Source organism: Falco rusticolus, chromosome 2, assembly GCF_015220075.1.
Source record: "Falco rusticolus isolate bFalRus1 chromosome 2, bFalRus1.pri, whole genome shotgun sequence".
NCBI lineage: Eukaryota > Metazoa > Chordata > Aves > Falconiformes > Falconidae > Falco > Falco rusticolus.
This window is the reverse complement of record NC_051188.1, coordinates 100,450,935-100,474,127: the sequence shown is the minus strand read 5'-3', so window position 1 is coordinate 100,474,127 and position 23,193 is coordinate 100,450,935. Positions and strand designations below refer to the sequence as shown.

At 46.4% G+C, this 23,193-nt stretch overlaps 2 protein-coding genes and 1 long non-coding RNA gene across 5 annotated transcripts in view; 1 reads left to right on the top strand and 2 right to left on the bottom strand.

Moving 5' to 3' along the window:
• Window positions 1–1,585: 1,585 nt before the first annotated feature.
• Window positions 1,586–5,721, bottom strand: LOC119143322. The gene is made up of 3 exons (XR_005102667.1): window positions 5,586–5,721; window positions 5,275–5,504; window positions 1,586–2,316 (listed from the first exon to the last, which is right to left on the bottom strand). It is a non-coding gene; the product is annotated as an uncharacterized LOC119143322 (long non-coding RNA).
• A 6,867-nt stretch (window positions 5,722–12,588) lies between these two features.
• SOD1 (superoxide dismutase 1) lies at window positions 12,589–17,742 on the top strand. Its single transcript, XM_037377637.1, has 5 exons — window positions 12,589–12,783; window positions 13,529–13,622; window positions 14,111–14,180; window positions 16,408–16,522; window positions 17,430–17,742. Exons 1-5 carry the CDS (start codon window positions 12,709–12,711, stop codon window positions 17,538–17,540), a joined length of 465 nt encoding a protein of 154 aa, XP_037233534.1. The 5' UTR covers window positions 12,589–12,708; the 3' UTR covers window positions 17,541–17,742.
• Window positions 17,743–19,843: 2,101 nt separating this feature from the next.
• The window catches only part of SCAF4 (SR-related CTD associated factor 4), a 48,248-nt gene continuing 44,898 nt past the window's right edge, over window positions 19,844–23,193 (bottom strand). For 2 of the 3 annotated variants that reach the window (XM_037377635.1, XM_037377634.1), the window contains exon 21: window positions 19,844–22,374. In XM_037377635.1, coding sequence (XP_037233532.1) covers window positions 21,533–22,374 — 842 coding nt within the window. In that variant the 3' untranslated portion in view covers window positions 19,844–21,532. The remainder of the gene's footprint in view (window positions 22,375–23,193) is intronic. The other variant, XM_037377636.1, reaches the window with a different exon arrangement.

Here is a 23,193-nt window from a genome sequence, read left to right as displayed (position 1 = left end):
GCTATGGGCTAGCCTGCTCTGTTTGCACATGTACCTTGGGAGGGCTAACGAAATGATCTAAAACATTGACACAATAATTACTCAGTGCAGGTAATTATGAATCCAGTCCTTGAACTTACTCCCTGGTCCTCCCCTACTCAGCAAGTGTAGACACACCTTCTGTCTTCTTGAGGAGCTAGGGACAAAAGTGCTACCCTGGAAGGACTTTCACAAGCCAGAATATGTGCTGTAAGACTTGGAGGAAAAAGCAGAAAGCAGGTGAAACCAGACTCCAAGTTAGCTTCTCTGGAGATGCATCCTCCAGGATGATGTTAAGATGGGACAGTTTTAAACAACCCCTTGACTTTTTTGAGTTCTGGCTTTGCTGAGTTTACTGCTTGGACATGCTCTGTCCTCTGACATGCTTTGATGTAAGCAGTTTGCTGGTACAGTCTTGGGCAGCTCAGGACTCCAGAACCGGCTGGGCTGAGAGATACCCATCCATCTTACCCTTGCCTGCTGTGATGGATGTTAGATACCACCTCAGAGGGGACCAGAGGGCATTAGGTGTTGCTGAACACATGTGCCTATTGATTTGTGTTTATTAGTTCCATTATTTCTATTTACACAAGTGCTTTTGCTGTCCTCCCATAACTCAACCCTGTCAGGCTAATGCAGGTAATAAGTCACTCTACCCTCTGATTCCAGCAAATGGCTTCTCCGTGACAGATGTTTGATTTTTTCTGTCTACACGGACAAACTGTGTCTGTGCTGGAAGTGGAGGGAACAAAATGGCTCTGTGCCAAGCACCGTACATATGACCAGCCATAAGCACTGCTCTTGCAGGGTTTGTGTGAGTGAAGGGAGAGGGGGAGGAAAAAGGCTTGGAGGGTCCTCATGGGATTCAGCCCCAGCAATGTTAAATGAGTGCCAGCACTGCCCCTGCACCCTTCTGTTACTAAATTGTGTTATGAGATTAGCTCATCTATGTCCTCAGTATTTTGCTCTCATTTTTGAAGCAAGGTGAATTGTTTGGTGGTCTGTGTAACCAGGGAATGGTATGTTGGAGGAGTCAGGTGTTGCCTAAATCGGTGTTCCCGTCCCATGCATACACGGGGGGTTCTGTTTCATGGAGTTGCTAGGTTCCCCACTTCCTGCTGTCCTGGTGAGGTCCTGTGTATTTCCAAAGGGCAAGAGATCGCACCCTGCCATTTTTACTGAAGCGGCTGACATTACATGATTATTGCAATAATAGAAAATTCACAAAGTATCTCTGTGCCATCCACTTTAAAATCCTTTTTCCCCAGACAGACCATGTGAACATGACAGACTGGTTGCATGTTCTGCAATGGATGCTTTCTTTCCCCCTGCAAGCACATCCTTATGCCCCTTAGTTTTGTTACAGTCTGATGTAAGATGCCATATAAAGCTGTCCTCTGTGTCCCCAGAGGAATTAGAGCAATCATTTGTACAAACATGAAGGCTTTCTGATCTCTTTTCAGACTAGTTGTTTTCAACCCTTGTGAGACAGATTCTCTCTTCCGGAAAACTATCAGGTATCCTCCCCAGGCACTGCGAGATAAGGAAGGAGATTTTTTCCCCCGCAGTTTATATTGTCACACAGCCAAAGATTCATCAAAGTTTCCAAATTACAAACCTAATTTTAAAAGGGCAGATTTATTTTTGGTGACCTGATAAGCCTACATCATTTCTTCCCTCTGCTTCCTTAGACCCCTCACCCACAAATCTCAACGTTATCAAGAATATCCAACAGACTATTAGGTCTTAGCCAAGTCCTGCTTTTTTCAGACCGATGGCCTGAAGCTGGAATCTGTATAAAGCTGGATTAGAAACGAAGCATGTTGGGTGGTCAAAGGGGTATACTGGGAGAAGGACAATAAGGGGCCTACCGCAACAGTTCTTGTTTAATGGAGCAAGGACCATTGTCTCAAAATGTTCCTTTTAGCTCCTGTTTTAATTGAAATGGACTGATCTATGCACCAACGGGGGAATGAAGCTTATTTTATAGAACCTTGTCTGGCTCAGCTGGGCTTCGGTTTCTCACAATCCCCAGATCTGAATGCCTTTCAGACAGGTGCAGGGGTTGCCCGCAGAGGACTTTCTCTGAAGAGCTAGTGTCCCCGGGCCTGCTGACACCAGCAACTGGCTCCATGCTGGTTCAACTGAGCAGCCTGAACTCAACACCGCTAAAAATCAAGTCCCCAAAAATGAGATGAGGTGGGCTGCAGAAGGTCAGTGGCCATTTCAGGAAAGCTGCTGGTGAGTCTGATGGTTTGTAAGGTGCAGCAGGAATTTCTTCTCTCACCTCTGTATTTCCTAAAGAAGAATGAAAATGGTAAAATTCACATGAGAGAAGGCAAAGGCAGTCGTGTGTATGTATAAAATAACCAATGTGCCGGGTGAGGATTTCTAGCTACTATGAATTTTTCCAGTATTTTAGCAAATGAAGAGTCCCAAGTACTGGGGGAAGTGGAGTCTGTCAAACAAAACCTGGACCACTAATGCCATCCAGTGGCTGGCAGACACTAACACACCTGCCACTGCTAATAAACCGTGACCTGAATGGAACAAACATTAACTTTAAACTATTCTCCCAGTGCTGTTTGCAATCGTTCACACAGTATTCTTTTGCGCAGCATAAGTGTGCCAGTCAGAGCCCAGGCTTATACTGAAAAAAATGTAAGAAAGCACACATTTGTTTTATCTAGCTTGTTCTAACCACATTTTTCCTTACCCACTTCTTTTTTCTTCAGAAAATATTTAGTCTCTGTGAAGTAATCCCCATCAATGTTCTACATGCTGCTTAGTTTGTATCTGATCTGTCTTCGTGCACCTGATGCAATAAGCTGTCCTGCCCTTCTACCTTCATCCAAGAGACGTGGGGGAAATGCATTAAAGCGAATTGAAGTGAATTTGGGCTGCAGAGCAAAACTGACCTTCTGTTTCTGTGACGGTGTGTGACACAGTCACACACTGTTGCCCCTATGTAGTTCGTGTAGCCCCTATAAAACTGCTAGGTGCAACAGCAACGTTCAGTGTCAGATACAGGAGGCAAGGAGAAAGCAGTAGTAGTTGCAACAGCTTGTACTAGAGAGATTAGCCCAGCACCTACTGCTACATCCTGTAATGTCCCAGTTAGCTAACTGCAACCACAGACAAATCACAGTTATCTGCATCCTGCATCCGGCGGTGGTCTGCTCCTACTTCTGCTGAGACAGAGCAGGCAGAGCTGCAGGACCACGAAACCTGGCCAGGACATGTCTGTGCACCCACTCAAGCATTTGTGCAGGGGACCTGCAGCGGGCTCTTAGCAGAGCACTAGAGGACACCATCCCCTGCTTTCAGAGAGAGGGAAGAAAGCAGAAAGGTGGTCCGGTGTGGGGAATTATTCTGCTTTCAGACAGAAAACTTATTTTTCATGCCCCACAGGGGTGAGGAATCCTGGCCTGGACTGCCTGGACAACCAGACTGCTGCCTGCTCTCACAGGCACAGAGGAGTCCGGTGTGCAGAGGCTGCTGAGGTAAGAGCAATGAGAAAACTCTGTAAAGAAGCTACGTGGTGAATTAAAAGAGAGAGGACCTGAGGGTCCCACAAAGGGGGTGACCTGAGGGTCAAACCAAAGCAGAGATGGTATCTGGGGGGATAAGGGGCATGACTCTCTGACCAGCACAGAGGCGATCTTTCCGTGATGGGAGCTTTTGTGGGCTGGTGCCGTGCTCTACACATGGACCTGAACAGGTAGGCTAAAGGCTTCCCCACTATCCCCAGGCATACAGCAGGCCCTGGGCATCCAAATAATGTCTTCTGTGCTGGCAACAAACCATCTCAGAGGTACCACCTGCAGGCCCTCAGCTACTCAGAGCCAGGAACAGCTGGGATATATGACCTGAAAACTCTGCACGGGTGCTGTCTCCACCACAGAGATCAGTCGTAACCAAGATCATGACAGGGATGTTGACCAGAAACACAAGGGCATTGTGCACATGGCTGACATGGTTGTGAACGATGAATTGCCCCTGCTGGAAGTTCCCACAGCATGGTGGAGCAATGGCACCACGGTGGCAGTGATTGCTCCTCCCACAGACGGCAGGGTGAAGACCAGTGTCCCCACAGTACCCAGGAATAGCTGCTGTGATTGCTGTTTCTCCAGAATACAGTTATGATGCTCAGGATGTCACTAAAAGCCAACAGCTCCAGGGGAAACTGGGCAGCAGATGGCTTTGCATGCTTCCTGGTGGCAGGTGCTTCAAGGTACTTGCCAGCTCCGAGCTGCGGTAACCCCAGTTGGTGGGTGCCAGGCACTGCCAGAAGGTAGGGCTGCCAGAGGGCAATGCCCACCCGTTGCTGAAATGAGAGAGGGGCCCAGAGGTAATGAAAATTGCATATCCAGAGCTACTGCCATGGAAGTGACCTTCCACACCCTAAAGTGAATGGGCTGCTGTTGATTGTTACATCTCTGCAGGATAGCTTGTTCCTACAAGGAGCGCCTCTGGTGCATGCCCAGATCCCAATGCCACAGTCAGCACTCACTGGTGGCAGCTGGGATTTGCTGTAAAAAAGGCAGATTAATTATTCCGTGGAAGCTAACTGACCCGGTTATTCACCAGAGGAGTGCCAGCTGAGGCTGCAGTGAACATTCATGGTGTGGATCTGGGTCTAGAGAGCTGTCTCTAGACCAGCACTCCGTGGTGGGGGCTGCGCTGCAGCCTGCCTGCCCTGAGAAGCTCCCCAGTCTGCCCTGAGCAAAGGTTGCTGTTGTCCCTCAGACCTCCCAGCATAATTGCATGTGGAGCTGCTCCTTAAGCACATGATGTCACAGTGATCCCAAATAGAAAATTCCTGCTATTAAAAGTGTGCAAATTAGCCTGGATCATAGTGACAGAACCGGACTAGGAAATAACTATGCTTTAAGTCAGGAAGCGGTGCTGCTCTCCAGCAGCTGGGCCCCATAACCTCATCTTCCTCCACAGCTGTGGACGGACTGGCACAGCGAAGCAGTTTGCAGGCATGTGACGTGGTGGGCTGCCTGCCAGGGACCATTAGGAGGTTTAAATTACTCTAGTTCTGGAAAGGTACGGGGACTGTCACACCAGGCCCATGTGCCCATTTGGAGTCCCCGGCACTGACAAGCTGGAGAGCATGCCAACAGGGCTGGACAGGGTTCAGTGCAGACGCAGGTTTCAGTGGATGCCACAGCCTGTTCCAGAACAGCAACAATGCTTGGCCCTGGCAGAGACCTACACGCAGGCTTTTACAAGTCTCTTGACACTTACAAGTGAATGTGCAAGGGGACTTCTTCTTCTGTCCACCAAAACCAACAGTCACAGTGCCTGAGTTCTGACCAAGAACTTGCATCTGCTCTGGCCGCGTTTTATGAAGGCATTCCAGATCGTACAGACCCAGAGGGATAATGGTTCCCAGCATGCACACTGGGTGCAAAGTCTGCAGGCTTTCTCCTGTGGTGCACTTCGTCCTTTTGGCAAGGCTGGAGACGTCTGCTGACCTATGAAAAAAAATTGCATAAGAAATGTCAAGTGGTCACAAATATTAATTATGCGGTACTATGGAAATTGTATTAGAATACCTGGCTAATGCGTTTTGCAGCTGCATTCCCACTTATTAATTGCTTACATTAAAAGAGCACCCAGAAGCCTCGTTTCACTGACAGCTGTACAAACCCAAGCTGAGTTCTGCTTCTTGCTCATGAAAGAACTCGGCCACTTCCCAACCACTCCTGTCCCCAAAGAAGGAATCACGTGTTTAAAAATCCAAATAAACCCACAACTTTGTTATTCTGGAGGCCTGCCTAGATATATTCTCTTTGGCAATCTTGATTTTCCAGTGCAGAAATGGGATAGTTTACCCTGTTGTATCACGTAGATATTTTTTAATTGCACAGTAATTAGCATTTTCAGTGTGGTTTTGTAGTGAATCAAATGATTGTATCTCCAGGATTACCCAACACAGCTGAGTTAAGTGAAAAAAAAAAAATACAAACCACCTCATCCTTTAGTGTACTGACACCTGCTGGACTACTAACATGTAAATGTGGTAAATATTGAAGAAAGAGTGAGAGAGAGCGCAGAACAGTTTGTATCAGGAAGTGCAGTAAAGTATATCGCAATGAAACTGCATGGGGAGTTACCTCTGGCGTGTGCTTATGTGGGTTAGTATTTGCAAAGCAACTTATATATCGAGTGACATTAAAAGTTTAATTAAACTATAAGGATTTTTACAAATGACCTAGCTAAAAGTCTAAGAATAAGCTTTTCTTTTTCTCCTCTGTGAATGAAATCTTTATTAGGTTATTATATATAACATACATAAAATGCATGAAAAGGTACAGGCTTTCTATGAACTTTATTGATTTTCACCCTAGGTGATATTTTAAATATATTTTCCTAGTATATATTTATATACATACACACAGTGTTTTGGTTGCATTCATTTCGGTGCCTTTTAGCAGACAAAATGACATTCCTGAACACATAAATATTTTGACAGTTTCTAATTTAAAAAAATCTTTCAGATGAGCTTTCTGGACAATGTTCATTCTTTTGATCGGTTTCAAAGCTAGTATTTTCACCTTTTCATTACACAATCCTTAATCACCAGTACCCCAAAATGTACTTTGCTCTGTAGTGCGGTTCTGCTCCCTGCAGAAGCAGCCTGGCCAGACACCACCGAGCACCTTCAAACGTGTGCACACCCATTTTCCTCCTGAGAGTGCAATTGCCCGATAAGCGCTGGCCGCAATGCTGGGGCTGCGGGGGCTGCCGCGGCCAGAGGAGAGGAATCCATCGCCCTGGTGGGGTGCACACAGGGCAGCCGTTTTCTGTGGCTGCTGGTTGTGGTTGTGCTTCTCTGCCTGTTATCCAAGTGGGCAAATAAACTGCTCAAGACGGGGAGCCTATGCACTGAGGCTGATGGAGCAACACTAGTTTAAAATAGGTACGTGCGGAAGAGTAAGGCCTCCAGTTAGGCTTTTCATTACTTTAACCAAAATAGTCTTTTGAACTTTTTATAAATTATTCAAACCAAGTAAAAAAAACCAACCATCTAGCTAACACTTTAAAAGCTCTTTTAAACTTCAGCTAGGTTTCCCCGCAATTCAGGTTGATTGCAATCATCACTTTGTGCTGTAGAATCAGCTCCCATAAAGACTTCAGCAAATTATTTTTTCTGCAAACACCAGAAAATCCCCAGAATTCATGTGTGCATCCGTCCTGTCTTGCACATGACGGTCCTGCCAGTCACTGTTAGCTGTTTTGTGCTCCCAGTTCCAGCTTGTTCGGCTGTTTCAGTGGGGAAACTCGCTCAATGGCTGCTGAGCATGTGGGAGCTCAAGCCTGTGAGCTCTGAGCAGGGTGCTGTAGAACCAGCTATCCCTGGCAGGAATTCCTTGTTTTCTTGGGATGTTTTTTAGCCAAAGGTCACACAGCCTTCTGAGCAGAAACTACTCTAATAGTAGTAGGAGGCTACGGTTTCTCTTAAAAGCTACTTCTGCTCTTTCAGGGAGACAGAGGTAAACAATATCATAGCCTTACTAATATAATTAAAAAATTGTCAGCATTTTAGTGCAGCACTAGCAGCTGCTATGAATCCGGTCTGAAATGTCCCTGGCAGCAGGCACTGCCAGGAGCACCCTCTCCTGTGACTGCTCCTGCCCTGTCCAGGCACCTACTGCCCAGTTCGTTCAGAGTGTGCCCCTATGAGGATGCATGGGTGAGAAGGGATGTTAAGCATGGGGTTTGCCCTGCTTTCACAGAGCGCCTGCTGCAGACCTCCATACATGCTCCAGCAGGAGACCTGTATGATCCTTTGAATTCACTAGAAATACACACTGGAGTAACATGCACAGACTTTGGGCACTGCATGAAATATTTAAAGTCCAGCCCTTGGTGAACATTAACAGACAAACAACAACAAAAAAAACCCACAACAGTGGACAGACCTTGAATAGTACCAGTGCTCTAGAAGGGTTGTAGTAACTTGCGGCTGCAAGCCCCGTGCTGGGTACAAAGGTCTTCATCAACATTTACACAACCTCTCCTTTGATTCTCATGTTTCAAGTTTACTCAGTTTGTCAAGCAGTTGAGGATGAGGGAGTTGCAGCAGACAGATCAGCTCAGTTCAGCTGTTAAGAGTGAATGTTATTTTTAATCTTGTGTGTTCCATGTAAAGGCTTTCCAGCTGACATTATTTTAATTACATGAATACTTTGGCTATCAGCACCACTACCTCTTAATTGGAACAGCAGGCTTTCCACTAGGGAGCCACCATCACAAATTTTCTAGTGAAATAACATTTCATCTTCAAAATGCTATACAAACATAAACTCAGTTAATTACCTCTCCCAGCATCCCTTAGAGGCAGGGAAGTGTCATTACCCATGTGTAATCAAAGGGAAAGACTTTAATGACACACAACGTCTTGCCCAGGACAACACAAGGGCTTGGGGTTTGTTTTGGTTTCTCAGCATAGGTATCTAGTGCTGTTTGAGATGCCACAGAGCGCCTTCAGGGGTGCACAGGGGGCTGGCAGGTAGGAAACAGCAGTTCCAGGATCCCTTCTGTAGCAGCTGGAGGCCAGAAGAGATAGTCTGGAGTATCTCAGATGGTGCTAGACACTGATGTATGGATGGCTGAGTCCAGTGACAAAATATTAGACACTAGGAGATTCCAGCATCTAGACTGTGGGATTCCAAAGGAAAAAAACCAAAACAACCCACAAGCCTCTTCCAGACCATCCAAAATACAGAACAATAACCTACATGTGGTGCAGCGCTCTCCTTACCGAGCAAGCCTGCACAAACAGGCATATATTGTGTTCTCTGTGCATTAGGTGACTCACAAATGCAGCAAGTCTTCTATGCTGCCACAACGCAAGGTCACACTAATATTGGAAATGCAGCTCCCACCTTTCCACAGAGAAGCTCCAGATGACAAGACTGTGCAACCTGTCCATTCCCGCGCTGGGAAGCACCTTTGTATAGCAGGGGTTACTCAGCTGCTGAGTGGGAAAAATGGGTTAAGACTAGCCAAAGATCTGCTCCAGGAGCAGTAGGAGGGGCTCCTGATCCAGCCCAGCCAGGATGGAAGAGCACACCTGTACTTAGCTCACCAGCAGTCTCTCCTCCAGAGACACACATCCAAGGACATAACTGGCCTATAGGAAGGATTATTATTAAAAATTCATGTTGTTTCTGTTTACTTTTCTTAATGTAGAGAGTAAACATTAAAAATTACATTAATGCAGATTTGCAGACAGTGATCTTGATGAGTGAGAGCCTATGCACACAAGCTCAGGCAATTTGATGTTTACTGTTGCAATCTTGGTTTCACTCTGTATTTTTCCAGAAGAGTCATCACAAATAGAAAATACTATATATTTGCACAAGGCACCAGAGGTATGGTTGCCATGGGAAGCACAGCCCTCAAAATTCCCTCTAATTTTTCAATCCATATAAAATCTTGATCAGAAAGCATGTTAATGTGGGCTTTATGCTTGATATGCGCCATATTTTTATAGTACATAAGGGTCTGGAATTTTTTGTTACTTTTGCACACTTTGAAGTTCACTAGCTTCTGTCTACATAAACTTCTGTTAACCTACATCACAGTAACTATTTCATTTGCCCTTTAACTTGGCAAATCAGGATGTAACCCAAGACATCTCGTACCTTAGTTCTTCAGAGATCCCTGTCTACCCTTATGCAGTGAGAGCAACCCTTTTGATCAACACTAGAAACTCCTTCACTCCCCTACTGTAACAGATATTCTTTGCAGGCAACTACAGAGCAGAGCGAACAGACAAAGCTGTGTGTCCACCCAGCCTTAAGTGTGTCCCTCCAGAGTGTGTTTCAGCCCTCTGGGCTTCAGATCAGCCCACTTCATCACCAGTTTACCTACAAAGGTGTAGCTAGGCCCAAGCTCTAGGCTTCTTCCAAGTTGGGATGGCAAAACCAGGGTACGGGGCAAAGAGGGATGTCAAACAAGAGGTGCGAGAGTTGCAAGAGATGCCACTCTTTCTCACGCCTGCCAGATCCTCTGCCCTACCGTAGTTCCTACTATCAAAGTCTGTAATCCCACCTCGCACATTTTATTTTTTCCTTTCCGCTTTGACTCTGATACTTTAAATAAAAAATAAAGTATTGCTACTGAACACCCTGTTCAGCTTCTTTGGGGTAATTTTTTTTCACAAATGAGTTAAAAGGAAGTATGTGGGAGAAAACAAAACAAACCAAAAACATTTCCCTGGCTCCTTGTATAAGGCTTATATGAAAGGGTATCCCTGTAAACTAATACTTTTGTATTGCTATTGTACTCGTGAAAGAAAAGAGTAATAGAAAACACTCCAAAGGGTGAGGCCATGACCTATATAAGATTACTGATCTCTTTCGGCATGCACCATCCAAACTCCTGTAAATTAGTCCTTGAAATTCACATCTCTCCTTTAGCCTCCTACCATTGATCTCTTCACCGTGGTGTGTCTTCGCATATCAGCTCTGTTAGCTGCATTCTGCCTAACTAGGGCACTGGGCACCTTAGGGTGCCTTCACGGGTAACCTGACATTGATGCCTAATGTGATAAATCTCTGAAATCATTACATCAGATTGTTTCGCTTCACATATTAAGAAGCCTGACACACCTGGGTCTTATCCACCTGTTTGTCCTACATTCATGTAGAGGCATGAAGAAGGGCAGATCTTGAAAACTTACTTCCAGGAAGGAAGGAATAAGCCTCTCTGATAAAAACAGGCAGATTTGGAGACAGGCCTAAAAATAAGAGAAAGCACTGTAACATAGCACTGAAGATGCCCCTCTTTATGGAAGGGCACTGAACAAGTAAAGATAGTGGTACGGGAAGCCAAAGATGAAATGAGTCACTACTATCCCTCCAAGTCTACAAACCACTTTAAATCAAACAAGATTCACCTCGAGGGCACTGAAATATTTCCTCTTAATCTATCAAGCACTCAGGGTGCTGCATGAGCCATGAACACAGACCTGTTTCCTCACAACTAATTTACAGAGTCTCTTCTCTCCAGGCACGTCAGGAACAAAACTCCAGGGAGTTTGAACTCACGGTGCCAAGATGCCTCCTAGATAGGAAGCTGCCTCACGCTCCTCTCACAACTTCTTTCTGTGATTAAACTACAGCTCTTTGTCTGTCTCTCAGAGAAACAGTCTCCATGTATTTATGTGGGTTTTCTTCTGTGCTTCTTCTTTCCCAAGCAGAGAAATAGACCATTTATGCAAACAAGTCCCTGTTTGTTTCAGTCATGTCACCTGAGCCATGACTCAGGTGTCATGGCCAAGTCTGATGCGTGGAACAAACCTTGTACGTCCTTCCCTGACCTTATGGCATCCTCAACCATGCGATTTAAAACCACCTGGGCTTTAAGTAATTTGTAGTTCAGGCATATTACTTCATTATGCATATATAATTATATTTATTAATATATTATTATATCATTCATATTACTCATCTTACTTTATTGTTCAGACATATACTTCAATCAGATTACCGAAAGTCCCAGGTACTGTAAAATCATATTGTGCTTCTGATTTAACTTCTCCACCAATAATGCAGCAGAAAAACAACATGGGTTTGCGAAAGGAATGAATTGAATGTAATCTTCCATTCTTTGAATGCTCCAAGGTTGCCAGCCTTTGAATGGAACCACAAAGCTCTACGCTCCCCAAGTCTGGTGAGAACCTTCCGTTGGAGCCTAAGGTTTGCCAGTGCTACCAGCATGGAGAGAACCTATTTTGCCACCTGTGCCCTCCATCTCTCAGGCCAGGAGCGATCCAGGGCTACACCGAGGTGCTTCCCACCTGGAGCGGAGCCCTGCGCTGCACACCCACCGGCTGCTGTGGCCACGCCACGTGCAGCGGCATCTCCTAAGGAAGGTCAGCGACCGAGTCACACCAGCTTCAGGTTGCACTTCTGCTGGGTTTTGTACAAAACATCTTGGGGCAGGGCAACTATTTCGGAACGCAGAGCTGCTCAGAGGGGACTTCAAAGCCGCGTGCCAAGTCTGGCTGAGGGTTTGTGATGTGACGCACCTCAGTAACACCGAAAATAGCCTCCAGGGGAGGGGGAAAGATGCAGCTACTACGAGAATAACGTTTGCAGAAAAGGAAAACAACCCTGCCGCTGCCTCTGCCTGCGCCACTGCAGCGCACGGCTGACGGAACAGTTGCACGCCTGACTGGAGCCTGCGCCATTAGAACGCGCAGGCACTGCAGCCCGGCGATCCGTCAGGGAAAGCCTTAAAGCGAAACCGTTTAAAGCCCAGGGCCTCCTCAGGGCCCAAGTGCCACCACGATGTCACACGCAGGAACCGATTCCCTCACGCTCTCCAGAGAGCACGCAGAGCCGGGCACGGCGCGGGGCCTGACCCCTCCCCCCGGCGCCCAGCCCCGCCCCCGCCGGCACCGTTACACAACGCCCCCGCCGCGCGGGGCCGTGGGCTCGGGGGGCGGGTGCCGCTGAGAGGCGCGCGCCCGCGCCTGGCCGTCGATTGGCCGAACCCCGCGTAATGACTGCGCGAGGAGCGCCGCGAGCGTACCGCCATTGGCCGCGGCGCTGACGGCCCGCCTTATATAAGAGCGGCGGGAGGGGCCGACCTCTAGTCGTCGGGTGCTGGGTGCGGGGCGCGGGGCCTGGCTGTCCGCCGCTCTCCGGCCGCTGCGGGAACATGGCGACGCTGAAGGCCGTGTGCGTGATGAAGGGGGACGGCCCCGTGCAGGGCGTCATCCACTTCCAGCAGCAGGCAAGGGCTGGCGGCGGCGCGACCCCGGCGCTCCGCACCCCGCAGGGGGCTCTCCCGGCCGCGGTGCTGAGTCACTGTGCGGGGCGGGCGGCGTGGCTCTGCCCTCCCCTGCTCCCCGCCGCCTGCGGGGGGGGCGCTGGGCGGGCCTGCCTGGAACCGCGGCGGCTGCGGCGCGGCCCGGCGGCGGGAGGGAGCGGGCGGCGGACGCGGCGCTGGGCCCACCCGGTGCGGGGCGCCCCGGAGCGGCGCGGGCCTGGCCTGCTGCCCTGCTCGGGGCCGCCGCTGTCGTGCTGCGGGGCTTGTTCCTGCTGCCGGAGTGGGGCTTCGGGGAGCTCCGGCTACTGCGTGCGCAGCGCCGTTTTGAACGCTTTGTCTTGAGTAAAAGTTGGGGCTGCGCACAGCGTGGATGTGTCCGTAAGAGAGGAACGGCTTCAGGGTTACTTGTGCTTTCAAATGGAAGCATGTGATCGCTCTCAAAAGCAAGCAATCTGATAATAAAGGCACGCCTTTTGCGTCTTGCTGCATAACAGGAAGAATATATTTTAGGAGGCTAAACACATGAGAATGTTCTGTGAAATACTGTAGTGGCATGTAGAATCAGTTAATGTAAGATAATTGTTCATGTTTTGGTAGCTGAACTTGTAGTGGAGTTTCTAGTGCTTTCTGTTGACCAGGAAGCTGCATTTGACACAAGGCCTTTTAACGCTACAGTCATTTTGGTGATGATAAATTATTTCTGTTAAAGGGTAATGGACCAGTAAAAATTACTGGAAGAATCAGTGGCTTGACTGATGGAGACCATGGCTTCCATGTCCATGAATTTGGTGACAATACAAATGGTAAGCTGTCTATCCAAGCTTGAGTTACAACTGTAATGTGATTGCTCAGCTTTAAAGAGCTTCTTTTTTTGTTGCAGCAGCAACTTGGGTCTCACGATTGCAAATCTGTGTTAAGAAATGATGGCACTTCCTAAGGAATTGCTTCTCATTTAATACTTTAAACATGTTTAGGCTGGTGTTAAACATGGCACATACAAAGCACTAACCTAAATACTCTGAGAAGCTAGTCTTAAGAAATAAGAAAGCTTTCAGCTGTGCCTAGAGTGTTCTAGAAGGAGCAATCTTACTTTATTGAACTTCTAAGTCTGTAGTAGGTAACTTTCCTCCAGAGGATCAGTAGAAGATCTGACAGGAGGGTGGCGATTTCATTAGCCAGAAGGAAATGAAGTCACTAATACACGATGACTACCTTGGTGTAGTGTATAAGCAACAGATTTAAATGGGCTACTGCAGAAAACCCTGCTTTTGATGGCTGTGTTCTGTTTTAGGGTGTACCAGTGCAGGTTCTCACTTCAATCCTGAAGGCAAGCAGCATGGTGGACCAAAGGATGCAGAAAGGTGAGTTTAATGTGGCTGGCCTCTTACTGTGTACTTACTTGGTGCAGCAGCCATCAGAGTGCTACTTTGTGCTTGGGAGGCCACTTCATGAATCGTGCTAGGACAATACCAGAAGAAAACTGGTAATTCCTGCAGGACTTCTAGGGTCACTTAACAAGAGTTCTGATCACTGTACAGCAATTTATTACATACCTTGCTTCCAGGAGTGTGGGTAAAATGTAGTCTTTGGGACATTCTTGGTTTTATCATAGCTTGAGGAGAAGAAGAAATAAAGGCTTTTACTGGGTGAAAGTTCCTCAGGATGTGAGTGTAGGGGATTCATGTGGTAAAGCCTCTTGTTCATTGGTTATTTGCTTCTGTTTTGGGGACATTTTTGACAACAGGGGCCTTAAACTTTAGTTGTTGAGCTGTATGCAGGCTTGTTGTATGGCAGATCAGGGTTGTCAGTGGAAGGTGCTGAGGCTTCAGGGGAGACTGCAAGATGAATATAAAGGTGTGCGCAGGCACAGTGGCTTCTTATTGGATGTGCTGGGCTGTTCTTAGCCTGTTTGGTTAGGTATTGTACTGTCTACAGTGTGTACTCCTCAGGAGCTCTGTGTGCTGTGTACTCTGTGTACAGGGTCTGGTGTGGGAGCTGAGACCTAGTTCTTCCCCTGGAAGCAGCTTCCATAGTCCAGTTGCAAGGGTTTCCTGAAGGTATGTTTGAGATCTGGTATCAGAGCAAGTGGTTTCAATAGAATGCTGGCTGGGTTTGGAGACTGGGAGGGGGCTGCACAAGAGCTGAAGGCCAGTCTGGTGGCAAGCAGAGCTAGGAGCAAGTGTAAAAGTGCTGGTCTTCTGCAAGGTAGGGTCTGGACTAGCACTGGGACCATCTTGGGATTGTGATTAGTCTTTGAATGCTTATGTTTGTCCATAACTGCACCTTCTGTGACTGATAAATCTGTACCTGAGTGATCGGTTGCATGCCAGAGCAAGCAAGCTGGCTGCTAGCCAGCCGTCTGGATGACAGCATCATGAAATGCTGTGCTCACGGGCTTCACTGGCAGCCAACTGCTCCAGTGGAAGCGGTCAAAACTGCATGAATATTGTGGCTTTTGCTGGTTCTTCTGTGTCAAATCCTGCTTCTGGTGTAACCTGCCTGCTCAGGCAACTGTAGACTGGGGAATTCCTTAGGAGAGTATTAAGAACTAGATCACGCTTTTATCAGTGTAAAGTTGAAACAAGTGGATGGAAGCTTAAATCAAGCAAGTTTCTAAAGGGAAAACTACCCTTGACCTGATTTTATAGGGCTTGGTTAAAAATATGAATTCGGTTCTATGCTGGCTAAGAAGCTGGTAGTCAGTGTTCAGATGGCTGAGCTGGTCATCCTGCATGCGTGGAGGGTTTCAGAAACAATCTGGTATTCAGGGTTCTGAGTCTGGATTGAAGAATCTTGCAGAACATCATCAGCTTGTCTTCTGAGTGAATGTTTTGTTTGGGGCAGACATGTAGGAAACAAGACACTGGAATATCCAGAAGTTTGGTGAAAATGGAACTGCTTGAGGATCAGTTCTTAAGGGAAATCCTGGTGGAGCTCTAGCTCTGATTAAAAACTGTGTGGTAGAGTATAATGCCAAGTTAATAGGAAGGTGCCAGGCAGACTTGAATGGTCATCCCTGGCACTGATGAGAACTTAGCTAGCACTTCATGCATCCCCCTTTGACCTGTCACTTGACAAACTGCTTTTACTAATCCTATTTCAACCTAAAGCCTGAGGCAGCTTGTGCAGTAGCTGACTTGTGATAGACATTAAAAGCTGTTAAGCATAGCGGCAGTGTTTACACTGAATGTTGTATGTGCAGGAAAGGTTTTCACCTAATTTGAGAGACTTCCTTTTGAGCAGAGGGAGATGCCATCAGGGTGGAGGAATTCTTGGCTAGGAGGTGTGCAGGGTAGGCTTGGCTTGTTAGGGAGCGATGGCATTCCTTTCCCCAAAGCTGGATTAACCTTCCAGTTTCAGGTTCTACCTAGGACTGAATTTTAATTATCCCTTGAACTAAAGTTAAAATATTAAGTTAAAACAGCAGAAGTGTTCAACATTGGTGGTAAATGAGGACATACGTACTGTTTAAGATAAGGTGGTAGGGTACTTGAGTGTAATAACTAGGGGTATTGTATTGTCCAGGCCATCACTTAAAGCTTTCAATTCAACTGAGTTTTCTGTGAGTTTCTCTACATCTTTGTGTAGGCACGTGGGAGACCTTGGCAATGTGACTGCTAAAGGAGGAGTGGCAGATGTGGAAATACAAGATTCCATTGTTTCTCTTAGCGGACCATATAGCATCATCGGACGTACCATGGTGGTAAGTGTCTTGGTGCCTATTTGGGATGTTTTAAAGATCTCTAGAGTGGTCTTGACTGAGTGGAGACACTTTGATGCTGGGGGCAAGTCCTTGGTGTCTGTTGTAGAACTTGTAGTGTAAAATTTCTAATGTGGGGAGTTCTTTGAAGCCTTAGCTTCTGTGTGTTAGTACAGCACCTCACTGCCATCAGATCTTCATTTTCTGCCTGCCTTCCAAGGATGTTCCTGTACACTTAACTTTCATCTCCTCCAGCTGTGAGTGACTAAAGTAACCTTCTTTGAGGAAGTACCTGGTGGTCTGGCACAAGCGCTGTCACTGAAAGGCATGGCAGGGGAACTGCAGGACATGGTTAGCTATTGCTGGTCTGGTAGCTGCTGGGGCAGCTCTTTGTGCCATGGCCTCCTTGGGAAGGAGGGAGGCCCAGGCTTGAGTGGACTTGGCCAGTCTTGTTTCCCTTGGGAGTCTAGTGTCTGCTGAGATCACTGTGCTCCTGCATGAACCAGGCTTGGACTGGTGACCGAGGAGCAGAGATGTTAGTGTAACACAGCAGGTGACATGGCCAAGGCCCAGCACCTGCCACGCAGCAGCCTTGTGTCGTAAGGGTGAACCGGAATGTCATGTCCAAGCTCGCTCTTGGACTAGTAGTAACTACGTGAAGCGTGGGGGTTTGACTTCCTGTTCAAGCAAATTCAGCTGAAGGCAACTAATCTTTTCAGACAAGCTTAGCCCTAAGTTTTGGCATGAGTATCAATTTGGCATTCAGCATTGTGTAACTACAATAGGTTTTGTCATGTGCAGCTGGTAGAGGGCAATGCTGCTTGTCACTGCTGCTACTAATGTGAGTAGTGAAGAACTGTTGATTAGTTATGCAATAACATGAATTAAGGTATCTCCAATTCTCTTTTAGGTCCATGAAAAATGTGATGACCTGGGTAGAGGGGGAGATAATGAGAGCAAATTAACTGGAAATGCTGGACCTCGTTTAGCTTGTGGTGTAATTGGAATAGCGAAGAGCTAAGTATTGTACCTGAAATGCTTATGATGACAGTGGCAAATAAGCTGTAATTCATGGCAAATGCTGTACTTGCCTGTCCTTGTGCAAGCAAAAGATTTATCACTTAATCTCATCACTACTCTGCATTCTGAGTATTACTTAAAACTGGTGAAGACTCAATTTTGTATGATGTATATTGCAATTAAACTGACTCTGATGGAATGTCTCTGTAGTCTGCTAAAGCATCTGTTGTAACCATTAAGTGTAACTTCACTCACTGGCCCCCCTGTTCTGTGTAATGGAAGATGCGTAGTAGCAGTCACATCCTGAACAGCAAAACTTCCAGTGTACTGTGTGATTTGGAGGGTTAGCCTGAAGAGCTTTGGCAAGGCTACTCACCAAAGAGCAGTAGGTACCGTTTGTATCAGGGCTTCCTCCTGGCACAGTTGCAGCATTTGTAGGTTTCAAACTCATGTAATAAAACTTGCTGGGCAAATACACCTTGGTCTTGCTGTCTATAAAAAAAAAAAAAACCACCAAAACAACCCACCCTTGTTGGTAGTTAATTTGCTATGACACCAACAGCATCCACCAAATTGCTTCCAGCCAGTAACCCTGGAACAATTAAGACCTGAACTCAATCATTTTTTCTTGTTTGTGTTGCCATGTGTTTTCCTGTGATGGAGACCTGACACTCTGCATGTTACAACTGGGGGTTTATGTGCCCAAGGACAACTTTTTGCTGTAAAAAGGTGTGTGATGCTTGTGGTGCTCACATGTGACTGTGGAGTGTGCATGCACGTGTGGTGGGGAGGCCTTAAGCACACGAAGTGGGGTGGCTCTAGTGCGTGTCCATGTTCCTCCTCTGGACCTCCAGCTGTGTGGGGTGGGTTGTTGTGGCTGATGCGCAGTGAATGTCTGGAGGTAACGGCGAAGACGACTCCTTTCCTCGGGCTATGCAGGAGCGGCAAGTGTGGGATGGGGCTTTTCTTTAAGGATATACATTGCTGGAAGTTCTGTATTTAACTTTGTAAAGCTTCAGCGGTGTAATAGCTGTGTGCTGCTGCCAGCTTGCGTTGTTGTGTGTACCTCTTAAACACAGATTTCCAAGTCTTAATAGAGAAAATTATTAACTTTAATGAAGACTTGTATCAACATTCCTTTACCTTTGTACATAAGAGATATTCATGGTAGGTAGTCAGTTGTAGTTCTAGACACCCAGATTCCAGTGTAGCGTGTTACAAACAGAATGGCTTTTGGTAGTATAGCAAGAATACTGTGAAAACACTTCAGATGTATATTCACTGCAGGTGGCAAATGCTTGTGTGTAGAGTCTCTACCCACCTGTACCTCTTCCTGCAGATTAGTCTATGCTCGGACTCAGCTGCTGCTGCAGAATTAAGTTAGTGCCTGCATCTTTCAGCTCCCTCCGTAAGCATCAGGGGATGCGGAGCACTGAACACCCACAAATATCACAGTCACCTCTTTGCGCTTCAGAAGTTTGAAGGACAGTTACATCGTCTCCCCTTTCACTAAGGCAGGAGAAAAACATGAGCGTTAACTGGACAGCTGCAGGTCAAGCTACCGTGGGATGCCGCCTCTGGCAGCCCCTTTTCCCCGAGCCCTTCTCGGTGCTGACCTTGCTCCTCTGAAAGCCTGGTACGTGCCGGTCCTTACTGTCACACCTGGTTTCTCCCGTTGGGTTCCGTGCCCGATGGCATGCTAGCCTAAAGTGCCGGACTGAAGGGTGTAGGAGGAGCGCGTGGTTTGTGTACACATTGTTGTAACTGGCAGGTGTAGGCTCAGTAACAAAGGTGTTAATTGCTAACGGTGTGTTGTCTTTAGCGGTAACGGATGCTTGCATGGAGCTAATTAATCTTCATGCACAAACTGGGTAGCTGTAGAAGGGTAGCATATAGTTACACTAGCAATGCTGTAAAGATGATGCATCGCTAGTAGGCACACTATGCAGTCACTGCCTCAGAAGGCAGCAAGGAATTGTTCTGCAGAGGACATTCAAGGTTCTCCTAGGCTTTGTTTTCAAATTCCTGATAGGGGAAAGGGAGAGAATGTCAGGTGGCATTTGTGTGAACAGATAAGCCTTCTATCTCTTTCATTCTTGTCTTCAAATTTTTAATAAAGTGTATTCGTTAAAAAAAAATCCTACCTCCTTACAAAATTATGGCATTTTTTACTAAGACAAGTCTTAAACATAAGACATAAATGTCTGCATTTATATGAAAAAAGTTAGTTCCGCTGGCCCAACATGAAACAAACAGTAAGGACAGAAGTTGTAACACATGGAAGCTGAGGTCACTACAAATATGTAAGCAGTTTTTTTCTCTCTTTATTCTGCTATTGCAAGAACATAAAAATATATGTCCTTTCCCCAATCCATAACTCCATGTCTGCTTCCCCCTCCCCTTCCCAGAAAAATTCCCTCTGCTGCAGAGCAGCTATGAAAAAGTACTGATGTAAGAAAGCAGCTGCCCTTCACTTAGGGAAAAAGAACCCCCAAATTTAAAAGTAGAACACACTTATATCAAGGACGAAAAAAAAAAAAAAAAAAAAAGGAAATATGCACAGGATTCACACAATTTTCCCACTATGCTTCTAGAGTTAAAACAAGCTTCAACCGAAGGCCTGGTGCTGCCCGAGCCTGGCGCGTGGCTGAAGGACGAGCGAGCGTGTTTCAGGGCAGAGCTGCCAGGGCCCGATGCCCTCCGTGCAGCGCGGCCTCTTTCAAAGCTGTTCGTGCCTGCCTGAAGGGCTGACCACTGAGAGCTAGCACTTGCCTTCTTAAAATCTGACAAAATTACTTAAGTGATATGGAGAGAAGGTGGCAAAACTTACATAAATACAAGAAAATGCACTCTTTGTCCATTAGTCTTGAGAGGTACAACACTCGGGTGGGTAAAAATTTTAAACCTACCTCTTGCAGGATTACAGGAGGTAGACATCGTTAACACAGACAACAGAAGCAGCCCGGGTTTATGTGAATGAAGAGGCAGCATTTTAAAATCCTCGCGCACCCTCCCACCTCCCTTCCTTTTCCCAGCCCCATTTTAAAAAAAATAGGTTAGCATTTTATATCGTGTTTTGGTGTCTCCCGACTTCTTTCGCCCCACTTTCCAAAAAGCATCAATGAATAACAAGTACAAAAGATGCCAAACTGGTGCGCTCCCCAGCCCACCACACACAGTAATTTCATAACATCACAAGCAGAGCAGACTGAGTATGTCTGAAGGTGTCCACTTTTTTAAAAAAAGGCTAATTAGGGCAACATTTACCACAGAACCGGTTGGAAGGGGGGAAAAAAGGGAAAAAAAGAAAGAAAAAGAAAACTGATTGCATTGCAAACACTAAACAGTTAACTCTTCAATTAACATTTTAAAACCACTAAGTTTTTTACCTAGTATGGTCAAGTAGATCATTAAAATGCAGCAATCTAAAAATCAAGATGACTATTAATTACAAATAAAAATTTGCTTCTGTGAATAGCTACACAAACAGATGTATTTCTTCTTTTAACAAATATAAACAGAACAGTCTAATTTAGACTCAGTACAACATTAACAGTTCAAACTTTAAGATGTTGAACACTCCTTTTCCACTTCAGTGCAGTGTAGGAAGAATAGCACACGTTAAAGTTTGTTACGAAAATAGAGTTTATTAAAAACACATCCCTATTGTTTTGAGGAGCTTTCACCGTTACCTTTTCTTAAATTAAAAAAAAAATAGAAAGCACTTCTACTTCTGATTTGTAAACTTTTTAAAGTCAAAACTTTAAAAAAGTTACAGCAAAAATGGGTAATATTTTAATCATATCTTCAGTATTCCATGTTATGTTGTGGCTATTTTAAATAGAAGGGAAGCAATCAAATTGCTTACAATTCCCCACCAACTACTGAGGGGCTGTGATATAAGCAGAAGCAAATATAATACAGCAGACTGTACAACTCTAAAGCTCTACACTCCAACAAATGTCACTGTCATCTTTCGACAACTTCCAGTCCCTAGCGAGGAGCCTCCGCCACTGAGCCCATTTCCTTTTCCGCCTGTTCCGCAGATGAGGTAGCCTCGGATGTTAACTCTTCCACAGGTTTTACACCTGCAGGTTCAGACTCTCCCGCAGCAAGTTCTGAAACAATGTCTGCGTCTTCCATTTTGCCACTGTGAGATTCATGGTTTTTGTCGCCGTCTGCCCTGTCTGTCATCTCTGCTTTTTCCTTTCCTCGATTTTCTTCCTTGTCTCTACGAGACTCCCTGTCTCTCGAATCTCTCTCTCTGTCTCGATGGCTGCTGGACCGCCTGTTTCTGTCCTCCGAGTCTCTGTGTCTGTCGCGCTCGGGGCTTCTTCGTCCCCAGTCTCGCCTGTCGCGATTACCAAGTCGCTCGTGATCTCTGTCATCGTTGCGGTTACCATAGCGCTCGCGATCGTTTTCTACCCGATTTCCAAAAGATCTCCTTCCAAACCTTTCCTGGTCTCTGTTAGGCGTGAACGACTGCCTGTCATTCCTAAACTGCCTCCCATCTCTGTTATCCTCGGGTCCGCCTGGCCCCCCGCTTCCCTGCATCCCCCCAGGTCTCACGAAGTGGCCCGGTGGTGGGAAGGGGGTTTTCATTCCGTGGGGGGGAGGCATCCCAAAGCCCCCTGGCCCCGGCGGGGGCCCCCTGTGCATCATGTGAGGAGGCATGTGTCGCGGTGGCATCAAGGGAAACCGCTGCAGAGGAGGGGGTGGCATTCCCGGTGGTCGCTGGAGTGGTATCAAACCCGGCCGGGCACCCAGGAGGCCAGTGGATGGAGTCTGCAACCCAACAACAGGGGCCGGCGGGGGTGGTGCGACTCCTTGAGTGCCTGAAACAAACACACACACGCACAAAGTAAAATCAGAGGCTGGCAGGAGGGAAACAAAAGCATCTTCATTAATTTCAAATACATTCTGAAGCTATCTCATGGAATTTCAACACCCAAATGAGAGGGGAAGGGGGGCGGAGGGGAGCAGCCTGCAAAGCTTCTTGTGCTGGTTTATGTACTGTAAAGAGAGCATCGTCTTTAAACAGAGGTCTGTGTTGTGCCAGAAATAATTAATATTGCAGCGGCAGCAACTAATGACTTACTCTAAAGGCTTCCTTTTGTGAAGAAACCATTGCCATTTTGCAGGTCCAAGCTCTTCCTGATCTCCAGCTTTGTGTCTTGCTTCGTCAACTGCTGACAAAGCACCTTCCTAATAGGTTATGCTTCCCAGGCTTCTAATTAAAGACACCTCACCTTCAGTTAGCTTTAAAACATTTCTTCTCTATTACAAACATCAGCAAAATCTCATCTGGCTAAAATGCTTGAGATTTGAACGGGTTGTCAAGATTTTTGGCACACTGAACAGGCAGCAGATACAGCAAGCGATGAGGGGAGAGGGCTGGAGTAGCAGCAGGAAATGACAGTTTGATTTACCATTCCAGAGAAAAGGGATACGACAAAGTTTAATTTTAGCAGAATAAACCTGGCAACGTAAACCAAAAGGAAATGCAACATGTGATTTATGGTTTGTTTTTTCTTTTAAAACTACAATTTTCCATCCTTTACAGCACATATCCAACACCAAGCGTTTCCCGTTTTTATTCCTGGACTCTAGTTTCTAGCATAGTCTCATGAAGAGGAAGAAGACTTTACTCTCAA

What these genes read in the sequence shown, in the direction of transcription:
- SOD1 (XM_037377637.1), top strand. Translation starts at nt 12,709, where the DNA reads ATGGCGACGCTGAAGGCCGTGTGCGTGATGAAGGGGGACGGCCCCGTG. An exon ending in ATTTGGTGACAATACAAATG is followed by an intron (nt 13,623 to 14,110) that starts GTAAGCTGTCTA and finishes GTTCTGTTTTAG; the next exon opens with GGTGTACCAGTGCAGGTTCT. An exon ending in TCATCGGACGTACCATGGTG is followed by an intron (nt 16,523 to 17,429) that starts GTAAGTGTCTTG and finishes ATTCTCTTTTAG; the next exon opens with GTCCATGAAAAATGTGATGA.